Source organism: Panthera pardus, unplaced genomic scaffold, assembly GCF_024362965.1.
Source record: "Panthera pardus isolate Hobbes unplaced genomic scaffold, ASM2436296v1 HiC_scaffold_16, whole genome shotgun sequence".
NCBI classification, from domain to species: domain Eukaryota; kingdom Metazoa; phylum Chordata; class Mammalia; order Carnivora; family Felidae; genus Panthera; species Panthera pardus.
The window spans coordinates 89,837,112-89,856,916 of record NW_026526721.1 but is presented as its reverse complement, the minus strand read 5'-3'; the positions used below and the strand labels follow the sequence as shown (position 1 = coordinate 89,856,916).

The following is a 19,805-nucleotide window of genomic DNA, read 5'->3' as shown; positions in this document are numbered from 1 at the left end:
GAAGAAAAGAGGCTAAGGAAAGGAGAGTCTAGAGTATGTGGGTATTGAAATTGCCAAGAATTCAGATCGAAGTATTCTTGTAAGAGGAAGTGACTAAACCAGGAGCCAAAATCTTCAAAGAATGAGCAGTGATACCTCCTAGTGTGTTTCTAGGGCTAGTGGTACAAAGCATAAGAGAGAAGGAACCACACCTAAGAGGGCTGGGGCCTAAGCAGTATCATTATGGAAGAGCCAGGTTTTAGGTTAAAGGAAGAGGGTACAGAAAATATTCTGAAAATAGGCCAGGTTAATAATCCTTTCTTTAACAGTTATTTCTGAAGCATGTCAGTACAACGGGGTTGGGGGGAAAGCTACAGTCGTTCTACAAAGATTTCCACTGCAGCCTGATGCTACCAAGTCTAGATGAACAGCTCCCAAAATCAAGTTGCTCAGTCAGATGAGCCAGGAGTATTTTGGCTTCTTGCTGGTATATTGGTCTGCTTCTGCTATAGGTAAAGAACTTTTTCTTTGGTTATTGGTTTTTTTTGAGTTTTGTTTCTTTTGATGTGAAATTCCTTGGGTTTCCTTGCTACTTTCACTCAGAAAAATGTGGGCCAGACTTAAGATATACCCATAGTAAAAACACAAAACAAAACAAAACAAAATGTGTCAAGAACATAGATATATAGGAATAAAATTCTTTTGTTATGACCTGAGTATAAATATTTGATCAAAGTGATGCAATTTGTCACCTTTAAGCTATACATTTTTATCTTTTAGTCATCATGATTCAAAATTATTTGTTCTGTGTTAAAGTAAAAGATCATTCGAATATTTGCTAAATTGTGGGCAATTTGATGTAACTGTTCTATTTTAACTACTTTAGTTATAACCTTATTTGTAAAATAGAGTAATGTGCTACACGTTAAATGACATCTAATTTTACTTAGTACAAACTTTAATTGTTTATATATATTTTTATTTTGTTATGACAACTAGCAGTGATTAGTCTTAAGTTCTCAATCACAGTTATTACAAAAAAGTGACCTTCAAGGCTAAACTATAAAATTTTGTTTCTCCCTACTGCAAAAAGTTTACGTATGAAGGTCTCTGAAACCCAATTGCATTTTCAACGGTGTAATTTTACCCCTTGACAACCAGCCATCTTGTTTATTTATTACTCTAGTTTACAGTAGCAGCAGACCATTCTCTACTGTTCTCACAACCACCAGAAAGAAGGATAATTTACCAGTGAATAATTTGTTTGAGTTGATTTATTGGATGGTCTTGAAAGCTCATTTTGACTGAGTGACCTTGGCTCTTAATATTTGGTCAATGCCAAACACATAATAGTTAGAGAATGAATATTTATATGTGGTTACATAGAGATGTAGTGTAAATAGTGACTGATGAGATTACTGATATGCTTCAGCTGTACTTGTGGCAAATAAAAGTATGTCCAAAAAAATTGCACACATAAGACACTGGTACTAGTTTGCAGGGGGCAAAGGCAGGTGTTAAGAATAAATGAGTACAACCATACCCTTGAACCTAGAAGCAGACTAAGGAGTATGCACTTAATAACCTGACTAAATTTACTCTTTCTCACTCTCTCTACTTTTTAATGTTTTAAACACCACCTCAAAATAACTAATGACTATGTAATTCTGATGATTTCTGTTAATATCTGCTATTTTTCTTTGTTGGAATTCTGGATGTTAATTATTTACCATTATTGCAAAAACTACAAATGACAAAACAAAGTAAAAGTCATTTCCATTTGATCTGGCTATGTACACATTTATTTAGTGAAAGCCAGACTCAGCAGGAAACAATTTCGATCTGTGTGGCTTGTTGCCACTTCCTGATTGTCTCACTAAAGGTAAAATGGTTGTTGGCAGAATTTCCTCCTGTTCCTTGAGAAACTGACAATGGTAACTTAGCTGACTTTTTAATTTTTTTATTAGCTCTGATAATTCATTAGCACCAATCACTTCATTGTAGAAGGAGGGATATTATTTCAAGGTGATGATGTGACCGAGGCAAGCACAGGCTGTTCCGCTAGATCTGTAGTTTCATATATTCAGTTGTCATTTTGGTTCTTTTCTACAGTCACAAGTAATTGAGACCCATCTGATGTCGTTTCTTCTTTCTAATTTATGATGAATGTCCCAAAAGGAAAAAAAATAAGCATACGCTTTATAAATTGCATGGGTCACCTGTGTGGCCCAGTTGGTTAAGCGTCCGACTCTTGATTTCAGCTCAGGTCATGATCTCATGGTTTGTGGGTTCAAGCCCTGTGTCAGGCTCTGTGCTGACAATGGAGAGCCTGCTTGGGCTTCTCTCTCTCTTACTTTCTCTTGGCCCCTCCCCTGCTCATACTCACTTTCTCTCTCAAAATAAATAAATAAAACTTAAAGAAATAAATAACTTGTGTGATATTTGGCCTCAGCCTATCGGTCTCCAATTTTGGTTTTAGTTAGCGTCAATTCCAACTTTTGTCCGGCCTATAGATAGTAAAGTGTGGGCATACTAGCAACCTGGCCCTGTGCCCTCCTGAAAAAATTCCAAATCCATCCATCTAAAATCCAAACAATTCCAAGAAAAGATTTAGTTCCCATGGAAATTCTGAATCATGTTAGATATCTAGTGGTTTGACCCAAACTTGCATTTCTGGAACTAACTGTTTTGTGTGACAAGGACTTAAACTCAAAAGCATTCTCTCAGAAATAGCTTACCTTGTTTGCTCAAACTGAGAGAAATTCAATAAGAGATTGGCCGTCCATTGGGTACAATTTCCTAAAACTATGTTTAATATCAATCCCCAGTGTATTTTTGTATGGACTCTGACTATGTAACTATATTAAATATTGTATTTCATTTATTGATATTCCAAATCTTGTTCAAACCAGGAGTTCTTAATAGCGGAGTCTGCAACAAAATCTGGTTGTCTCTGTATTATCCGTGTTTGTCTCCTTAAGCCAGCTTCCCTTTGTCATCATGTCCTTCATCACCCTGAATACTTCATTCAAATTTGGTTTAAAGTTTTCTTTTTAGTACCTACATTAAACATTTTTTATTATGTGTATTTATTTTTGTGAGAGAGACAGAGTGCAAATGGGGGAGGAGCAGACTGAGAGGGAGACACAGAATCCAAAGCAGGGTCCAGGCTCTGAGCTGTCAGCACAGAGCCTGATGAGGGGCTTAAGCCCACAAACTGTGAGATCATGACCTGAGCTGAAGTCAGACACTAAACCGACTGAGCCACCCAGGCTCCCCAATACCTGTTTTATATGTGTAATTACATTGATTGAAATATGGTAATGACTTCCTATCATCTTCCTACTTTCCCATCCTAGTAATAGCTGAATGTATTGTGAATTTTTTTTTCCTTAAGTGTATTTTTAGGACAAAACTCTGTGCCCATGACAGGATAGTACTACAATCCATTTTTCTATGAGTGTTGCCTCACTGGCAACAATTTTAAAGTAGTGTTTTAAAGATTTTTTAAAAAGTATTTACTTATTTTGAGAGAGAGAGGAAGAGTGTGTATGTATGCAAGTGGGAGATGGGCAGAGAGAGAGGGAAGGAGAGAATCCCAAGTAGGCTCTGCACTGTAAGTGCAGACAGAGCCTGATGCAGGGCTCTAACTCACAAACTGTGAGATCATGACCTGAGCCAAAATAAAGAGTTGAGTGCTCAGCTGACTGAGCCACCCGGGTGCTCCTAAAGATACTTTTTTTTTAATTTTTTTTTTAACGTTTATTTATGTTTGAGACAGACAGACAGAGCATGAACGGGGGAGGGTCAGAGAGAGGGAGACACAGAATCCGAAGCAGGCTCCAGGCTCTGAGCTGTTAGCACAGAGCCCGACGCGGGGCTCGAACTCACGGACCGCGAGATCATGACCTGAGCCGAAGTTGGCCGCTTAACCGACTGAGCCACCCAGGTGCCCCTAAAGATACTTTTAATGTTGGCTTATAATAGAACATAAAGTACCCTTCCCCTCATACTGATTAATTTCATTAAAGTTTTTTTTTTCATTTTCTCGGTTTAGCCAAAACATAATTAAACACACGTGTTATTAAATGTACAACTCCAACTTTCTGCCTCAGGAGGAGACTGATAAAAAATAAACCACACATGAATTTAATTCCTTCTAGGAAGCCTTTGTTCACTCTTCCAAAGCAACCAATAACCCGATCATGTAGTTGCAAACACAACACAGTGGCAGCATCTATGGCCATGAAAGTAGCCCCTGGTTCAATCTTGGCACCAGGCCGACATATGCTGTTGGGACAACTCATTCCACACAATATGTTCAAAGTCTTGATAGATTTGCATCTGTTTTTGGCTATCTGGATCACTGGGCAATATTAAGAATATAAGAAAATCTTCAGAATGTGTTGCCAGTGTTTTAAAAGTGGTCAATCTGATTCTTGTAAGCATGCCACTTTGGCACTTTTGCAAAAAAAAAAAAAAAAAAAAAAAAGGATTTCTATTGTATTTAGTTTAGACATAACTAGCCACTGCCTCCTGGCATATTGCATTTTTAAATAATATCCATTTATCAGTGCATTGTAAAATCAGTGTTAGACTATTTATCAACAGTGCACTAGCTCCTACACTTCATTCTCTACCTGTTTGTTTTTTGTTTTGTTTTGTTTTGTTTTTGTTTTTGTTTAACTTCTTTAAATAACCAGCTGAGATGATTCACTGTGATTCAGACTAAAGAAACCAGCATGAAGAATAGAAAATGTAGGATAATAAAGGACTGTTGTTTCCTCTGGCTGAAATCGAATTGGTAATTTCTTTTTTTCTCTTTAGTGATGCCACAAGATATTTTTAAGATGACATTAAGTAACATACATTTTTCCCCCAAAATAATCTTCTTCTTTTAGCCACTGTGTTATGTGGAACATAAATCATACTTTTCCTTGTCACTATAAATCAGTGAAGTCTAAGCCATGATTGTGCAATTATTAGCACCTTTAAAACTGTCATAAGCTCATCCATAGAATAGGTTCTGTGAAATACATAGTAAAAAGCTATGTTTGTTTGATCTAAAAATGTAGTTTTAGAGTATGACCAGTACATTTCACTCTTAATTTAAGATGAAACTGTGTGAGTCTTTAAAAATACAGTCACAAAATACAACCAAAAGATAGAAAAATGGAAATAAAAATTTAAAACCTTTTTGGAGTATAAAACTCTGAAGAGAGGCCACAATAGTAAGTAGTAAAATCATTCTTTAAAATAAGACAGCTATATATTTGTGCAGGAGGTTGTAGAACAGACTTAACACATCTGAGTTTATGCCAAGATGAAACTCATCAAGATATGAAGTGGGAGAAGAGGTAGTTAGTGCATTTTCCAGGTTCTGGCAGGTTAGAACATATAGATTCAGTGGGGCAATCCAGAAGTCTAAGAGACCTTATGGAAAAGATGTGTATGAAGTGCCGGTAAGCTTCTGATCTGTTAGAAGGTGTTTTAGCTTCCTGTACCAACAGTCCTCATGAGGAACAAGTTTTCTGATGACAACGTGGCACTTTAGAGGTCACGCCACAAAGCCCCAGGTAATGTGCTAAGTGTCTTATGTCCATTGTGACATTTAACCTTACTCTAGCCACATGAGCTGAACTGGATATTGTTAAGAGCAATTTAGAGATTAAGAAACTGTGTGGAGGGCAAGGGGTGGAGGGGTTGTGTCTTACTTAGGTGTGTACCTTTAAGTGGTTGGTTTAGGGCTTGAATATGGCTCTGTCAGATTCCAAAGCCCCTGCCCTTTTCACTATACCACACTGCTTCCCAGATGGCTTCAAGGGGAGAATGCTGCAATGTGATGATTGGCTAAAAGGCAGGAGTAGGAATATGTTTCCTTCAGTGTGTTCTAGAGCCTGTCCTGAACTGGCCTCCGTAGATCTCAATAATGTCTCAGTATCCACTGACTTGTACTTCCTCCTTCCTTCCCTCTCTCCCTCCCACCTTCTTCTCTCCTCTCCAATTAATATCACTACTGCTTATAATATCCAGCTCTGTTCTTTGTATAGCAAGATGGAAAAATGAAAGGGTTGAAGTTAGAGATAGATTCATCTTCCAGAAGGCTGAGGACTGGAGGAATAGGAAGGGATTAATTAGTAGCAATTAATATTTTTGTTTACGGATGGAACACCCTCAACAGCTTTAATATAGGGAGAGTCCCAGAACTTCCAAGAGTTGCATTTTAGATGACCTTGATTTCTGGGCAATTTCTGTCTCTCAAGTTTCACTTCTTTCCTGGATTTACTTAGAATATTTTTGTATACAATAAGCTCTTCAATTATCCTCATGAGGATTTATTTTATTTGATCCTTATTTATTCTTCATTTGTGGGTTATTTCTAACTAGATTAGGAATCTATTAAGGTTAGTGATTTAACCTTATGTCTTTCCCTTTCTCCCAGTACTTATAGGACAGAACACAAAATAGGACTCAGTAAGTTATTTACTGAAAATACATTTGTATTTTACTTTGAGACAGAGGAAAAATGCATTGTTTCTGTTTGAAATTTAGAAGTGCATTTCAATTGTTTCTTGAATAATATCAAGATAATTTCACTAAGCAGTCTCCATTATTTTGTATTATATTAAGGTTGATTTTCAATATTCATCACAAATTGATATGTTCTACTATGCTATAAAAAACTTAATGGTTGACTTTTCAACAGAAGCAAATATGTAAAAGGATCATTTTGAAGTTTGGCTGTTTAATTCCTTTACCCCTTTTTTTTATGTTTTTATGTATTTTTGAGAGAGAGAGAGAGAGCATGAGCAGGAATGGTGGAGAGACAGAGAGTGGGTAACAGAAGACCAAAGTGGGCTCTGTGCTGACAGCAAGGAGCCCGACGCAGGGCTCCAACTCACAGTGAGATCATGACCTGAGTCAAAGTCTGATGCTTAACGGACTGAGCCACCCAGGCTCCCAGATTCCTTTATCCTTTACATTATCTCTTTCCTTGTTACTCAGAAGTTTGAGATCCAGCCCATGGAAAGAAAAAAAATGGCTCCAGATTAATAGGCACCACAAAATAACATTGCAAATCTTTACAGATGTGTATGCAAGGAGGAGTGTTATACAGTGTGGAGAAAATTTGAGAAAGTGAAAAGCAGTATCTCTGAGAATAAAATCATTAGTTATGGTATTTTGGGGCATGTCTTTAAAAAATGCATTGGTAGTAATTTATACTTAAGATTGTGTACTCTGATAATAGTAACTTCCATTTATATAGTTATTTATATGCTTGGAGAGTGAAATGACCATTTCTGCATTTTCCCCCAAGGAAGCTAAAAGACAGTAATATTAAGTAATCTATTCAAACTTACATTGATAGTAATTAAGTAGATGAGGCTCTTACCTGGTTTTTGATACCAAGACCTTGGTCTTGAGACTCCATGCACATAAAGCTTCAAGATAATTGTATTAACTTTCTCTAAGAGAAATCTCTAACTCCCAGTTCGTTTTCTTTGGTCAAAGGGACTTACTACTTATTAAACCTGAACTGTGAAGAGCTTCAATTAGTCCTCTCTTCTCTGACATTCACTGTGCCTTAAATGAAGTTTTATACATATAGTCTTAGTTTTTATGGGTTATTGGCAGGCCATATTTTAATTCAATTTAGTTTAATTTAACTTATCATTACCCTAAAATAGCTTCTTTTCTTTTCCTTTGCAACTCTTATTGATTTTTAGCAACATTAGTTGATGCTCATTATATGCAAAACATTTCCCTAAGTGACTTTTTAGGCATTATTCAGGAAATATCTCTAAACATTATCTTATAATTCAAAATTCTCTCAACAAAATTTTTAATAAATGACTACCATATCTCAGGTATTGTGCTAGCATCTGGAGATACAAAGAGATAAAACATCATGCGGGGTTCTTTTCAGTCAAAGAAAGGAGAGAGACAAGGCAGATAAGGATAAAAACATTACAGATATTATGATGCTGTGATCAGTAGATAATTCATGCTATGTCAGACAGTTTTTGTCTGAGTAAATGGTAGTGAACAAAACTATTAGACAATAATCTCTTCCTTCACAGAGCTGACATTCTAACAGGAATATGTGGGGTCACAGCTGACTTCGATTTGGTGGTATTACTTTCTTATTTAAATAGACAAGTTCTAATTGGCATTAAAATGGCTATTAGGAATCAGTTATGTATACAAATGATTGAGTGAACATTGAAAATAAAGCTTCTTTTCTTTTTTTAAGAAATTTTTTTTTTCAACATTTATTTATTTTTGGGACAGAGAGAGACAGAGCATGAACGGGGGAGGGGCAGAGAGAGAGGGAGACACAGAATCGGAAACAGGCTCCAGGCTCTGAGCCATCAGCCCAGAGCCTGACGCGGGGCTCGAACTCACGGACCGCGAGATCGTGACCTGGCTGAAGTTGGACGCCCAACCGACTGCGCCACCCAGGCGCCCCAAAAGCTTCTTTTCAATTTGTAACCTAATACCCTTGAAGTGATGTATAGGGTGTGGTGTAGATGGCAGGTTTCCACTATCAGGGTTCTTTCTGGAACAAGAAAGTTCTTAAAGCTGTCAGTTCTCTACACCCTCACCACTAAGAAAGATAAATTCATTTAAAGCTAAATAAGGTAGAATGGTACAATTTGTCTCCCTTGATTCAGTAGTAATGTCTTCAATTCTGTAGTGTATGTTAGATCAGAACAGATTTTTCTTTCTTAAATGGAAGACTCTCAAGGATGTTGAACTTGTTTTTTCTGTTGTTCAGTCTTTCAATTCCAATGTAATCTAAATGTGCTTTTTTCATCTTATTTTTTCCCTGTACAAAGATATTTCCTGTAAGTTCACCATACATTAACTTCAGTGAACCATCATATTTTAGGATAAATAGTATCTTTATAAAATGGCATTATTTTTATAATTGTGATTTAGGGTGCTAAATGTCCTCACAACCTCAAGGTTTCTTGTGATATCAAATAAGATAATTAATGAGTATATAATGTACTTTGAAAACACCCAAATGCCGAAACCTGTGAACTCCTACAAATGAGTTTATTCATGTTGTTAATTTCAGTGAACAGAAAGTTTATAAATGTGGCTATACTTTATAGCTCTCATGAAAACAACTTATCTCTACAGAATTTTCTTTTGTTACTGGATTTTTTTCCAAAAGTACGTTATTAAATCTCCTTTATTTATTTAGTAAATAATTGCTGAGTGTAAGAACCATGCTCTCCTCTAAAGAAATTAGCATATGAAATAGTCCCCATCAAATGAAGGTGAAAGACAACAAAGATCACTGTATTGGGTTGGTAATTCTATGACAGACATATTTTATATATCAGCTATAATTCTAACCTAGTTTTTCTTTTCTTACCACATCACCTCTCTACAGTACTTCTTAAACTTTAAAATGTGTGTAATAATCTGGGTAGCATGGAGATTCCTGGCTCTACTCCTAGAGAGATTTAGCAGGTGTAGGAATCTTCATTTTCATGAAGACCAGGTGTTTGGGGAGCTGGTAACACTTGAACTTCACTTGGAAAGAGTCCCTTTGTGATCGTTCCCTTTTGCCTGAAATTTTCCCAAGTGAAAGTCCCATATGGCCTCTTCATCTCTCCATCTGCTTATCTCAATGCCATGCTCTCAGGACAGCCAGTTTCAATTTATCAGGTCCATGTTCATTTCATCACCTTGACATGACATAATTCTCTGTCTTGAGTTTCTGACCTTGCTGGAGTCTCCTGAGAACTAACACCACCACTAACTGTTGCCTCACCCAGAGACTGACTCAAATGGCGGGGAATATCAGGAAGAAGATGAGAAGAAAATGCACTTCTCATGGTACAATAGAGGAATGCTTTTTAAACAAGATGTTAAGTCACATCGGCTGGGAAATGCTTACCTATAGAAGAATATTTTTTATAACAATTTATAAATATTAATCATTTAACCTTCATAAAAAATCTATGAAGCAGATGTTTATTTTGTTCATTTTATAGATTAGGATGCTGAGGCTCAGTAACTTACCCCAACATCACACAGCTACTAAGTGGTATAGCAGGGATTTGAACTCAGGTAGTCTGGCACCATGGTCTGGTGGCCATTATCACTATACAAATTCTGTCTTACTCTTAGTTAAAGGAATGTCCTGTGTTTAGTAACACCATTCATATCAAAATGACTTCCAGTAAGTTACACAAATAGAAACAAACTACAAAAAACAAAAATCATCCCCCAAGCAAAACAAGACAAATACTACATAGGATAGTATTTTCAAATCAAAGATGTATTTCAACTTCAAATTACAGGAAACTTTTAGAAAAGCAAAGGAGCCCATAGATGCATAACAATATACAGGAACATATCTCTTGTTCTCAGAAGAGATAACTTTTTTTAAAAATCACTTTTCCCCCAGAAATATAGAATACTACATGAAGAGCATGAATGTTTTAGTCAGAAAGATCAGGCTTCTAATTCTGGCCTGTCATTTACTTGCTTAATGAACTAGGACAATTTGCTTGTCTGAATTAACTCTCAGCTTCCATGAAATAGACATGACAATGCAAACTTTGGTGAATATTAAATGAGATAAATATGTCAAGTGCTCAATATCATGCCTGGAACATAGTAGCTGTCTCTCAATAACCAATACCTATTCACTAGTATTATTATTAGTAGTAATTATTATTTTTTTAAGTTTATATATTTATTTTGTGAGAGAGGTGGGGAGGGGGAGAGAGAGAGGGAGAAAATCCCAAGCAGGCTGTGTGCTATCAGCACAGAGTCTGATGTGGGCTCTATCCCACGAACCCATGAGATCATGACTTGAGCTAAAACCAAGAGTTGGATTCTTAACCAACTGAGCCACCTAGGTGTCCCAATAGTAGTAATTATTATTAGTAATAGTAATGGTAGCAATAAATTTAATACTCTTCATAGAATATAATGTTTAGACAGAATATTTTTGGTGGAATTAATACATTATAAAAGTTTAACTGATGTTGAATCTTCCTTTTTGACATCATGATTGCAAAGTGCTTATTTTGCTCCTTTGAGGATGTCTCTTCTGAGATGGACTCATTTATTTTCACCAGGTGATCAACCCTACACTCATCAACTGCTAGCCTTGGCGTCACGCCTGCGGGAGAGTGCCGAACTCTTCCAGTCAGATGAGATGCGTCCTGCTAATGATCCCAAGGAGAGAATTCCAATCCGTGTCCGAATGCTGAATGACATACTCCAAGACATGGAGAAAAGCTTCCTGGTAGAGCAAGTGCCACCAGGTTTTTATAGGTAAGATATGTTTATCATCTATATGTTTATGCCCCTCAATTAAATTTTTGTTTAACTTTCAGAACATGTACCTTCTGTGAACTGACACTATTTTTTAATGTAGTTATTATATGTAGTTATATGAGTAATTATCATATGTGCAATTTCAGGACCATTCTCCCCCAAATAACGTTTTGACTGCATGAGCATAGAATAAAGGAGATTGGTTCAGCAGTATCACATAGAAAATGATTAAGAATTTTTTTGACATTAAGCTCAGTATGAGTCAGATATGATATGGCTATTATAAAACCAAATGGAATTATAGGTTGTATTGGGAAAAATAAATGTTTTGAATGAATCAGAAGATAAGCCTATACTATTCTTCCTAGTAAGACCATATCTTGAGTATTGTGTTTAATTTTAGAAGCTACCTGTTAAGAGAAAGATATAAAAGTTTAATATTCAGGGAAGAATGGGATTCAGATGGATCTTGAAACAGCCAGGGGACCCAGAGATATTGGTTAGAGGTCACAATAGAATGATTCCTAGAAACATTTTAACAATTTTAGTGAATATTTTAATAAACAAATTTTGATATGGAAGGGTGATTCAATTTTGGCTTTTAGAGGGAAAATGGAGTTTAAAAAATTATAACATGTTTCACATATTATTATTTATTTAAAGTTGAGAGAGAGAGAATGAGCAGGGGAAGGGCAGAAAGAGGGAGAAAGACAGAATCCCAAGCAGGCTCTGCACTATCAGTGCAGAGCCTGACCTGGAACTCAAACCCACAAACCGTGAGATCATGACCTGAGCCAAAATCAAGAAGTCAGATGCTTAACTGAGCCACCCAGGCACCCCTACACACAATTAAGTTTTTGACTTTTCTACAAGACATAAAATATAAATACACACCCCTTTCTGTGTAATAGATGCATATATGATGTGTGTATGTCTATAACAATTTAATGTGTGTGTGTGCGTGTGTGTGTGTGTGTGTGTGTGTGTGTGTTTATGTGAGTATGTGAGAAAAGGCAAGAAACAAAGAAGTGTTGGAGGAATAGTGAGGCAGAAAAAATATTTGGCCCAGAACACTCATTAATAAAAGACTTCAAATTTAGACTTTTGCACTATATCAATTTATGTTTGTGTGTGTGTGTTTGTATATGTATATAACTATATATACACACACACACACATACATATATATATATATATATATATATATATATATATATATATATATAAAATATACAAATAAATATAAATTAAAAATACCCTGGACTATACATATTCTACATGACCAAAGGACATAACTAAGACTAGAGAACTGAAACATAGGAGTACAAATCTTAATTACATATAAGAAAGAAATTTCTGAAAAGTAGTGTTCTTAAAACACTAAATGTGATGCTTTTATAGGGTAGTGAAATCCCTATCACTGTAGGTATTAAAGCATAGGCCAGGTAACTTTAAGAACCTGAGTATTTCGACTATACAAGATTTAAGGTGCCCTTTACTACCAAAATTCTGTGATCTGACAAACACTTGATCTCTCTGCATCTCAATTTCTACATCTATAAAATGAGATAGTGGAATGAGACCTGTTTAAAATAAGAAACCTTTCCTACTTCTGATATTTGGTGATTTCCCTTCATGATCTTAAACTTAAATTCTCACTTAAAATCCTTATATCATTTCCGCTAACATTATGATTGTGTATTCTAAGACTTTGGGCAATGTTAATGTATTACAATGGATATTTGTAAGCACCAGAGACATAGCAGTTGTCTGAAGTTAATAACTCTGGCTCTGATGAGGTTACATTCCCGAGGTAGGGATGGGGAAACAGAATGAACAAGGTAACTAAATAAAATATAGCTTATGGTAGATATAATAACTGCTAAAGAAACAATTAAACCACACTATTAAATTCAGCATTATTAAAAAGTCTTAATCAGAATAGGCACATTGTATTTTTAGAATATACAAATTTCCCTCAGTTTAAATTTATGAAAAATTCAGAAATTAATAAAAATCCTACATTAAGAATATAGTTTTATATATTATGATATAGTAGACTCTTTCACTATTTGCCTTTCTTGGCACTTGCACTCAATATAGAAGACCCCTATGGTCTGGGATATCTGTCCAGAGAACTTTGTATTACCCCTTAAATAATAAAAATGATTAAGAAAGTGATTAAGATAGTGATATTATAGCATACCTGTATCCCAGTGTGCAAGCCTCAAAATGTTGATTATGTTAATGTTCTAACTCATGTAAGAAACTTTAGACTTGAAAGCTTGTGGTTCAGTATTTTGGCATTATTTTAAACTATTACTGCAATTTTTAAAGAAATACATGTATGCCATAATTCCCTCTGGCTCCATTGATCCATTAATATGCCAATAGCAAACGGATTACAATAGATAGATGCAAATAGATATCCTCGATTTGAGTTATCTGACTTACCTTTATCCAAAGATGTCATGCATTTTTACTTCATTTCTGAAATATATAACATCATCCTACTTCATGTTTTCTCTTGGTAGAGAATTCATATTTCTAAATATTCTTGAAGGAAAAATTTTAGAATTACAACAAAATTTCTACTCTCAATCCTTGTAAGCTGTTCCTTTATGGGCAAGAAAATGTTCAAAGTAAAAAAATCAGTGTGATAACATCATATGCAGTTTAAGAAAATGGAAAAATTGATTAAAATGATAGCCATATGGAGTAAAGATAAAATTGTTAATTACATTGTATAAAAGAACATTTGGTGAGCAGGGTTCATTTTTTTCTAATGTTAAATAACCTTTAGAGATATTATTCACGTAAGAATCTCACTCTTAAACCTGATGGTGTTATGACAATCTCATCAAATATATAAGGAGGAAGTCAAAAGTAATTTGCTTTTTAAGAAAGTTGTTGACAGAAGTTCATTGTATAAAGCTAAATATTTCATTTGGAATTTGGATCATGTCCCAAAGGATACTGCCTCCACCAAAATATCGCTAAACACCGAAACGTTATTTTTGGAATATGTGAAGCAATTTTCTCCACAGTTTGGTATCAAAAGACTCAGAGATTTTGAAATCCTACAATGTTGCCTGTAAAACTTGTTGTTTTTCTCATAAATAAACGCTCATTGAACATTTCTCTATGCAAGCATACTGCTAGAAGCTGGCAATGCAAGATCCTTACCTTTAAGGAGTTTGAGTCAAGAGGTAAACTATCTACATCATAAATCAAAAAAAGTGGAGCCTACTTATGCAAATTTCCCAATGAATACTACAGGCAAGAAGTGCTGTTAGGACTCGGTGAAGAGAGAAATTATCTTGTGGTGGACAAGAAAGACTTTTTAGGGGAAGATGGAAATTTATCTGGGCTTTAAGGGAATTGTAGGATGCCCATTAAATTAGGGAGGGCTATAGACTGAATGTTTTGGTTCCCCCCAAATTTATATGTTGAAGCCCGATCCTCAGTGGGATGATATTCAGTGGTGGGACCTTTGGGAGGTGACTAAGTCATGAGGGATTAGTGCCCTTATAAAAGACTCCACAGAGCTCCCTTGCCATTTTCTGCCTTGTGAGGACAGAATATCTGTGGACCTGGAAGTGGACCCCCACCAGATGCCACAACTGTCGGGACTTTGATCTTATACCTCCCATCTTCCAGAACTGTAAGAAATAATTTTGTGTTGTTTATAAGCCACCTAGTATGTAACATTCTGTTATAGCAGCCCAAACTGACTAAGAAAGGGGGAGCTTCTAGGAGAGGGTGGTGTGAAGAAAGACACAAAGGAGAGGCTGTGCATTGTATACTGGGGAGTAGAGAACAAGAAGTGGGATAATTTCAATGGCTATTAGGATCATAATTATGGAGAGGTATTAAGGAATCAACTTGTGGAGTACTTTGAATTTTCTGTTGAGAGGTTTGAATTTTATTTTTTACACAAAAATGGCCATGAAGAAATCTGCATCATTAGGAAGACTTCTCTGGTGCTCCAGATAGGGTGCCCTGGAGCTGGAAGAGAACAGAAACCTTCAGGAAGATGCTGGGTGTAAGCACAGCATGGTGTGATGAGAACCCGATTTGGCATATTGCTATCAGGAATGAAGAGCAAAGGAGTGATTTGGGAGATGGTGTTAAAGGAAGAATTAATGGGGCACCTGGGTGGCTCAGTGGGTTGAGCGTCTGACTTCAGCTTGGGTCATGATCTCACAGTCCGTGGGTTCAAGCCCCGCGTCAGGCTCTGCGCTGACAGCTCAGAGCCTGGAGCCTGCTTCCAATTCTGTGTCTCCCTCTCTCTCTGACCCTCCCCCGTTCATGCTGTCTCTCTCTGTCTCAAAAATAAATAAACATTAAAAAAATTTTTTTAATTAAAAAAATAAAAATAAAGGAAGAATTAATGAATTTAGGGACTGAGTGGCTTTGAGAATCTTACTTCACGTTGTTGTTTAGGATTCCCCTGGGCCTAGCCAGATGAAGCATGAATGAGCGGTGTCCATTTCTCCTCTCCATCCGTGTCTCCAGCCAGTTAGTTCAGACGCTCAGTATCTGAGGTCTTAGGGTAATTATATGATCATTGGTTGATAATCATAATTTCTAAAGCCCCTGCGAGCTCTAAGAATCTGATTCAATGGATACTCACATTATTAAGCCTCACCTCTGTAATCAAGGGGAATTCTTCTAATGTTGAGGGAGGGAAGCAGGAAACAATACAGTGATAGACTGCGATGGCGTAATGAAAAGCTGCAAAGTGCGCCAGAGATTTGGAGCTTAGTAGGCAGTGGGGAGCAGATGAAACAATATATATGATTAGGGACCATGTAAGTGAAGGTACATTACAAACCACAAAGCATCTCAAAAATCTACTATCAAAATCCCACAATGTAAAATTTGACTCATTGCCCCTAAATAGGGAAAGCATTATGCTTTTCCTTAAAAATTCTGAATCTTTCATCTCTCCTCTTCCTTTACTATGACTTCCTTTACTACTCCACTACTCCTGGGAACTGGCATTGTCTGGAGATGCGAGTTAGTGGCATCTGTTTGGTTGTTGGATTCTTTTTTAACTCCCTGTAGTTATTATTCTCCAAAAGCAGAGTAAGTAGTCTGACCCAGTGAAGCAATTCATTCTCTAATACAATATATCTCCCCACCCCCACCCCCCAAAAATGATAGTCCTTTTTAGAACAGTTTTAGATTTAGAGAAAAACTGAGCAGAAAGTACAGTTTTCATACACTTCTCACACACACACACACACACACACACACACACACACAGTTCCCTTCTCACCCACAAAGTACAGTTTTCCTTATAATTAATATCTTGCTCTCGTGTGGTACGTTTGTTGCATTAGTACTAACTAAAGTTCATAGTCTATGTTAGGGTTTACTCTTTGTATTTTAATTTTTTTGGGTTTTGATTAAGTGTATAATGATGTGTTTCCACATTATTGTATCATACAGAATCATTACTACCCTAAAAATATATGTTCTACCTGTTTATCTCTCACTCCCTCCTCCCCGAGCCTCTGGCAACCACTGGTCTTTTTCATGTCTCCACAGTTTTGCCTCTTCCAGAATGTCCTTATTGTTGATCATACAGTATGCAACCTTTTCAGATTGGCTTTTTCACTTAGCAATATGAATTTGAGTCTTTTCCATATTAATTTATTTTTTATCACTGGATAATATTTCATTGTATGGATATACCACAGTTTGCTTATCTATTCACCTGTTGAAGGGCACTCGGTTTCTTTCAAATTTTGGCAATTATGAATAAAGCTGCTATATGTATTCATGTGCAGATTTTGTGTTCATGTACGCTTTCAACTCATTTTGGTAAATACCAAGGAGCAGAATTGCTAGGTCATATGGTAAGCTTATGTTTAGCTTTATAACAATTTGCCAAACTGTTTTCCAAAGTGAGTGTACCATTTTGCCTTCCCCTTAGCAACAAATGTGATTTTGGTTGCTCCACCAGCATTTGTCGTCAGTTTTGTGGTTTTTAGCCATTCTAATAGATGAGTATTGGTATCTCATTGTTTTAATTACAATTTTCTATTGACATATGACCTCGAGCATTTTTTCATATGCTTATTTTTCATCTGTGTATCTTCTTTGGTAAAATGCCTTATCCTCATGGGGCGCCTGGGTGGCTCAGTCGGTTAAGCGTCCGACTGCAGCTCAGGTCACGATCTCACGGTCCGTGAGTTCGAGCCCCGCGTCGGGCTCTGGGCTGATGATGGCCCAGAGACTGGAGCCTGCTTCCGATTCTGTGTCTCCCTCTCTCTCTGACCCTCCCCCGTTCATGCTCTGTCTCTCTCTGTCTCAAAAATAAATAAACATTAAAAAAAAAATTTAAAAAAAAGTGCCTTAACAAATCTTTTGCCTACCTTTTAAGTTATTAGCCTTCTTATTGTTGAGTTTTAAGAGTTCTTTTTATATTTTGGATACAAGTCCTTGATCAGATATGTATATTGCAGTATATCCCCCCAGATTGTGGCCTGTCTTCTTATTCTCTTATCAGCCTCTCCTGTGAAGCAGAAGTTTTAATTTTAATGAAATCTAATTTATCAATTTTTCTTTCATGGATTGTGCTTTTGGTGTTGTATCTAAAAATGCGTCATCAAACCCAAGGTCATCCAGATTTTCTCCTATGTTGTCTTCTAAGAGTTTCGTAGTTTTATATTTTACAGAAGATCATGATCAATTTTGAGTTAGTTTTTGTGAAGAGTGCAGGGTCTATACCTAGATATGTTATTTTTGCATGTGGAGGTCCAGTAGTTCCAGCACAATTTGTTGAAAAGTCTATCCTTTCTCCATTGAATTGCCTTTCCTCTTTTGCCATACAATATACTTTAATACTGCCTTTTACTATCAGCAGCTCACTTTTCACAGAATAGCTTTCAGAACTAAGAACACCACACAACAATGATATTGTTTGGCATTTATAAAAAATTTAGTATTTATAAAAGTAAGAAGGGCTTTGAATAGGAAAATTTGTTTTAGGAAGTCTCAAGGTCAGTTTCTCAACAAAAATAGAAAACCTCAAAGGACTATTAATATTGGGATAAATTTAGATAAAATACTAGGATTAAATTAGATGAAATGAAAATAAAATGTGAGAAGATAATTTGCAAAATATAGAATGTTATACAAATATTATAACTTTTATAACATTCTGCTGGTTTTATTTCCCATTTTGATAGTGTTCTAGATTCCAAAACAAGACGTCTTCCTCCTATCTCTCTTAACCAAAGGATAAGTATTTAAAAATTCAGTAACACATGTTCTCTTTCCCCAGGGACACTACAGTGAAAAGATTTCTTTCATTTTTAATTTTTATTGTATAGTCCTTTCCCTTAAACATTTGCTAAAAGCTTGCATATTGAGGGATTGTAAGATCCCGCAGAAAATAAAAATCTTGGGAGGGGATGGAATTAAACATACAGTTTTTGAAAAGAGTGAATATGGTATTTAAATAGTGTTAGCTTCCAAAATAAATGTGGACACACTCTAAATGACAAACCTTTTCTAGTAGGAAAGCCTTCTTTCAAACCACATTCTTTATGTGTTCAGGAACCACTATTATAGGCATAAGTCTTTTGGGGGCAGATGCTCCCTTTTCAGTGTTGAAATTTGAACCATTTTTTTAGATTTGGCACCAGCTATTTCATGCTTGAAATTTAATATCTTATAGAATATGCATTCTTTCTCACTTATTTTAATTTTTTTAATGTTTATTTATTTTTGAGACAGAGACAAACAGAGCATGAGTGGGAGAGGGGCAGAGAGAGAGGGAGACACAGAACCGGAAGGCTCCGGGCTCTCAGCTGTCAGCACAGAGCCTGACGCAGGTCTCGAACCCACCAACCATGAGATCATGACCTGAGCTGAAGTCAGACGCTTAACCAACTGAGCCACCCAGGCACCCCTCTCACTTATTTTAGAAAATCTTCCCCAGATTTTGTCCTTGTCACAAATTTTTGGAATCCTTAAAGGGCATTAGTTCTTAAGGCTGCTATTCTGCCCCTATACCTCCTTTCTTCACTTGCCCCTGTACCAGGCTGAAGAGTCTTAAAAATAGGAAAGCACTAACTAGTGCTGCCTCCTTTATTTTAAGTGACTGTACAAAGCTGCATGGACATAGGAAGTTCTTTGATTTTAAACTTTTAGTGTACCAATAGAAAACCATGGGATGTTAAAATTGCTCTCAGCAAAAATATGATTGGCAAAGGTTTTCTATTAATAGGCAACTGCAATGTATAGATGTGAAATATATTAGCATGACCTCCCATTCATATCCTGGAATAGGTTATCTGGATAAAATCCAGTGTTTAGCCTCTACATATTTAAAGAGTCAGCAGTTAAACAGCAAAAGCTAATAAGGGTTTCCCTCCTTCCCCATTATAAGATATGCATACATACATATAGACGGACAGACATGTGCATTGCTGTACTGTTAACTGTGGTTTTATGGAATTATAGGGTGTTTTTTTTTAATTTTTAAAAATGTTTTTATT

General features: G+C 36.2%; 1 protein-coding gene across 6 annotated transcripts in view; it reads left to right on the top strand.

Annotated features, from left to right (window-relative positions):
• Positions 1-19,805, top strand: part of NAALADL2 (N-acetylated alpha-linked acidic dipeptidase like 2) — a 1,333,736-nt gene that overhangs the window by 1,274,153 nt on the left and 39,778 nt on the right. For all 6 annotated transcript variants that reach the window (XM_019463211.2, XM_019463212.2, XM_019463208.2 and 3 more), the window contains one exon: positions 11,088-11,286. In XM_019463211.2, coding sequence (XP_019318756.1) covers positions 11,088-11,286 — 199 coding nt within the window. The remainder of the gene's footprint in view (positions 1-11,087; positions 11,287-19,805) is intronic.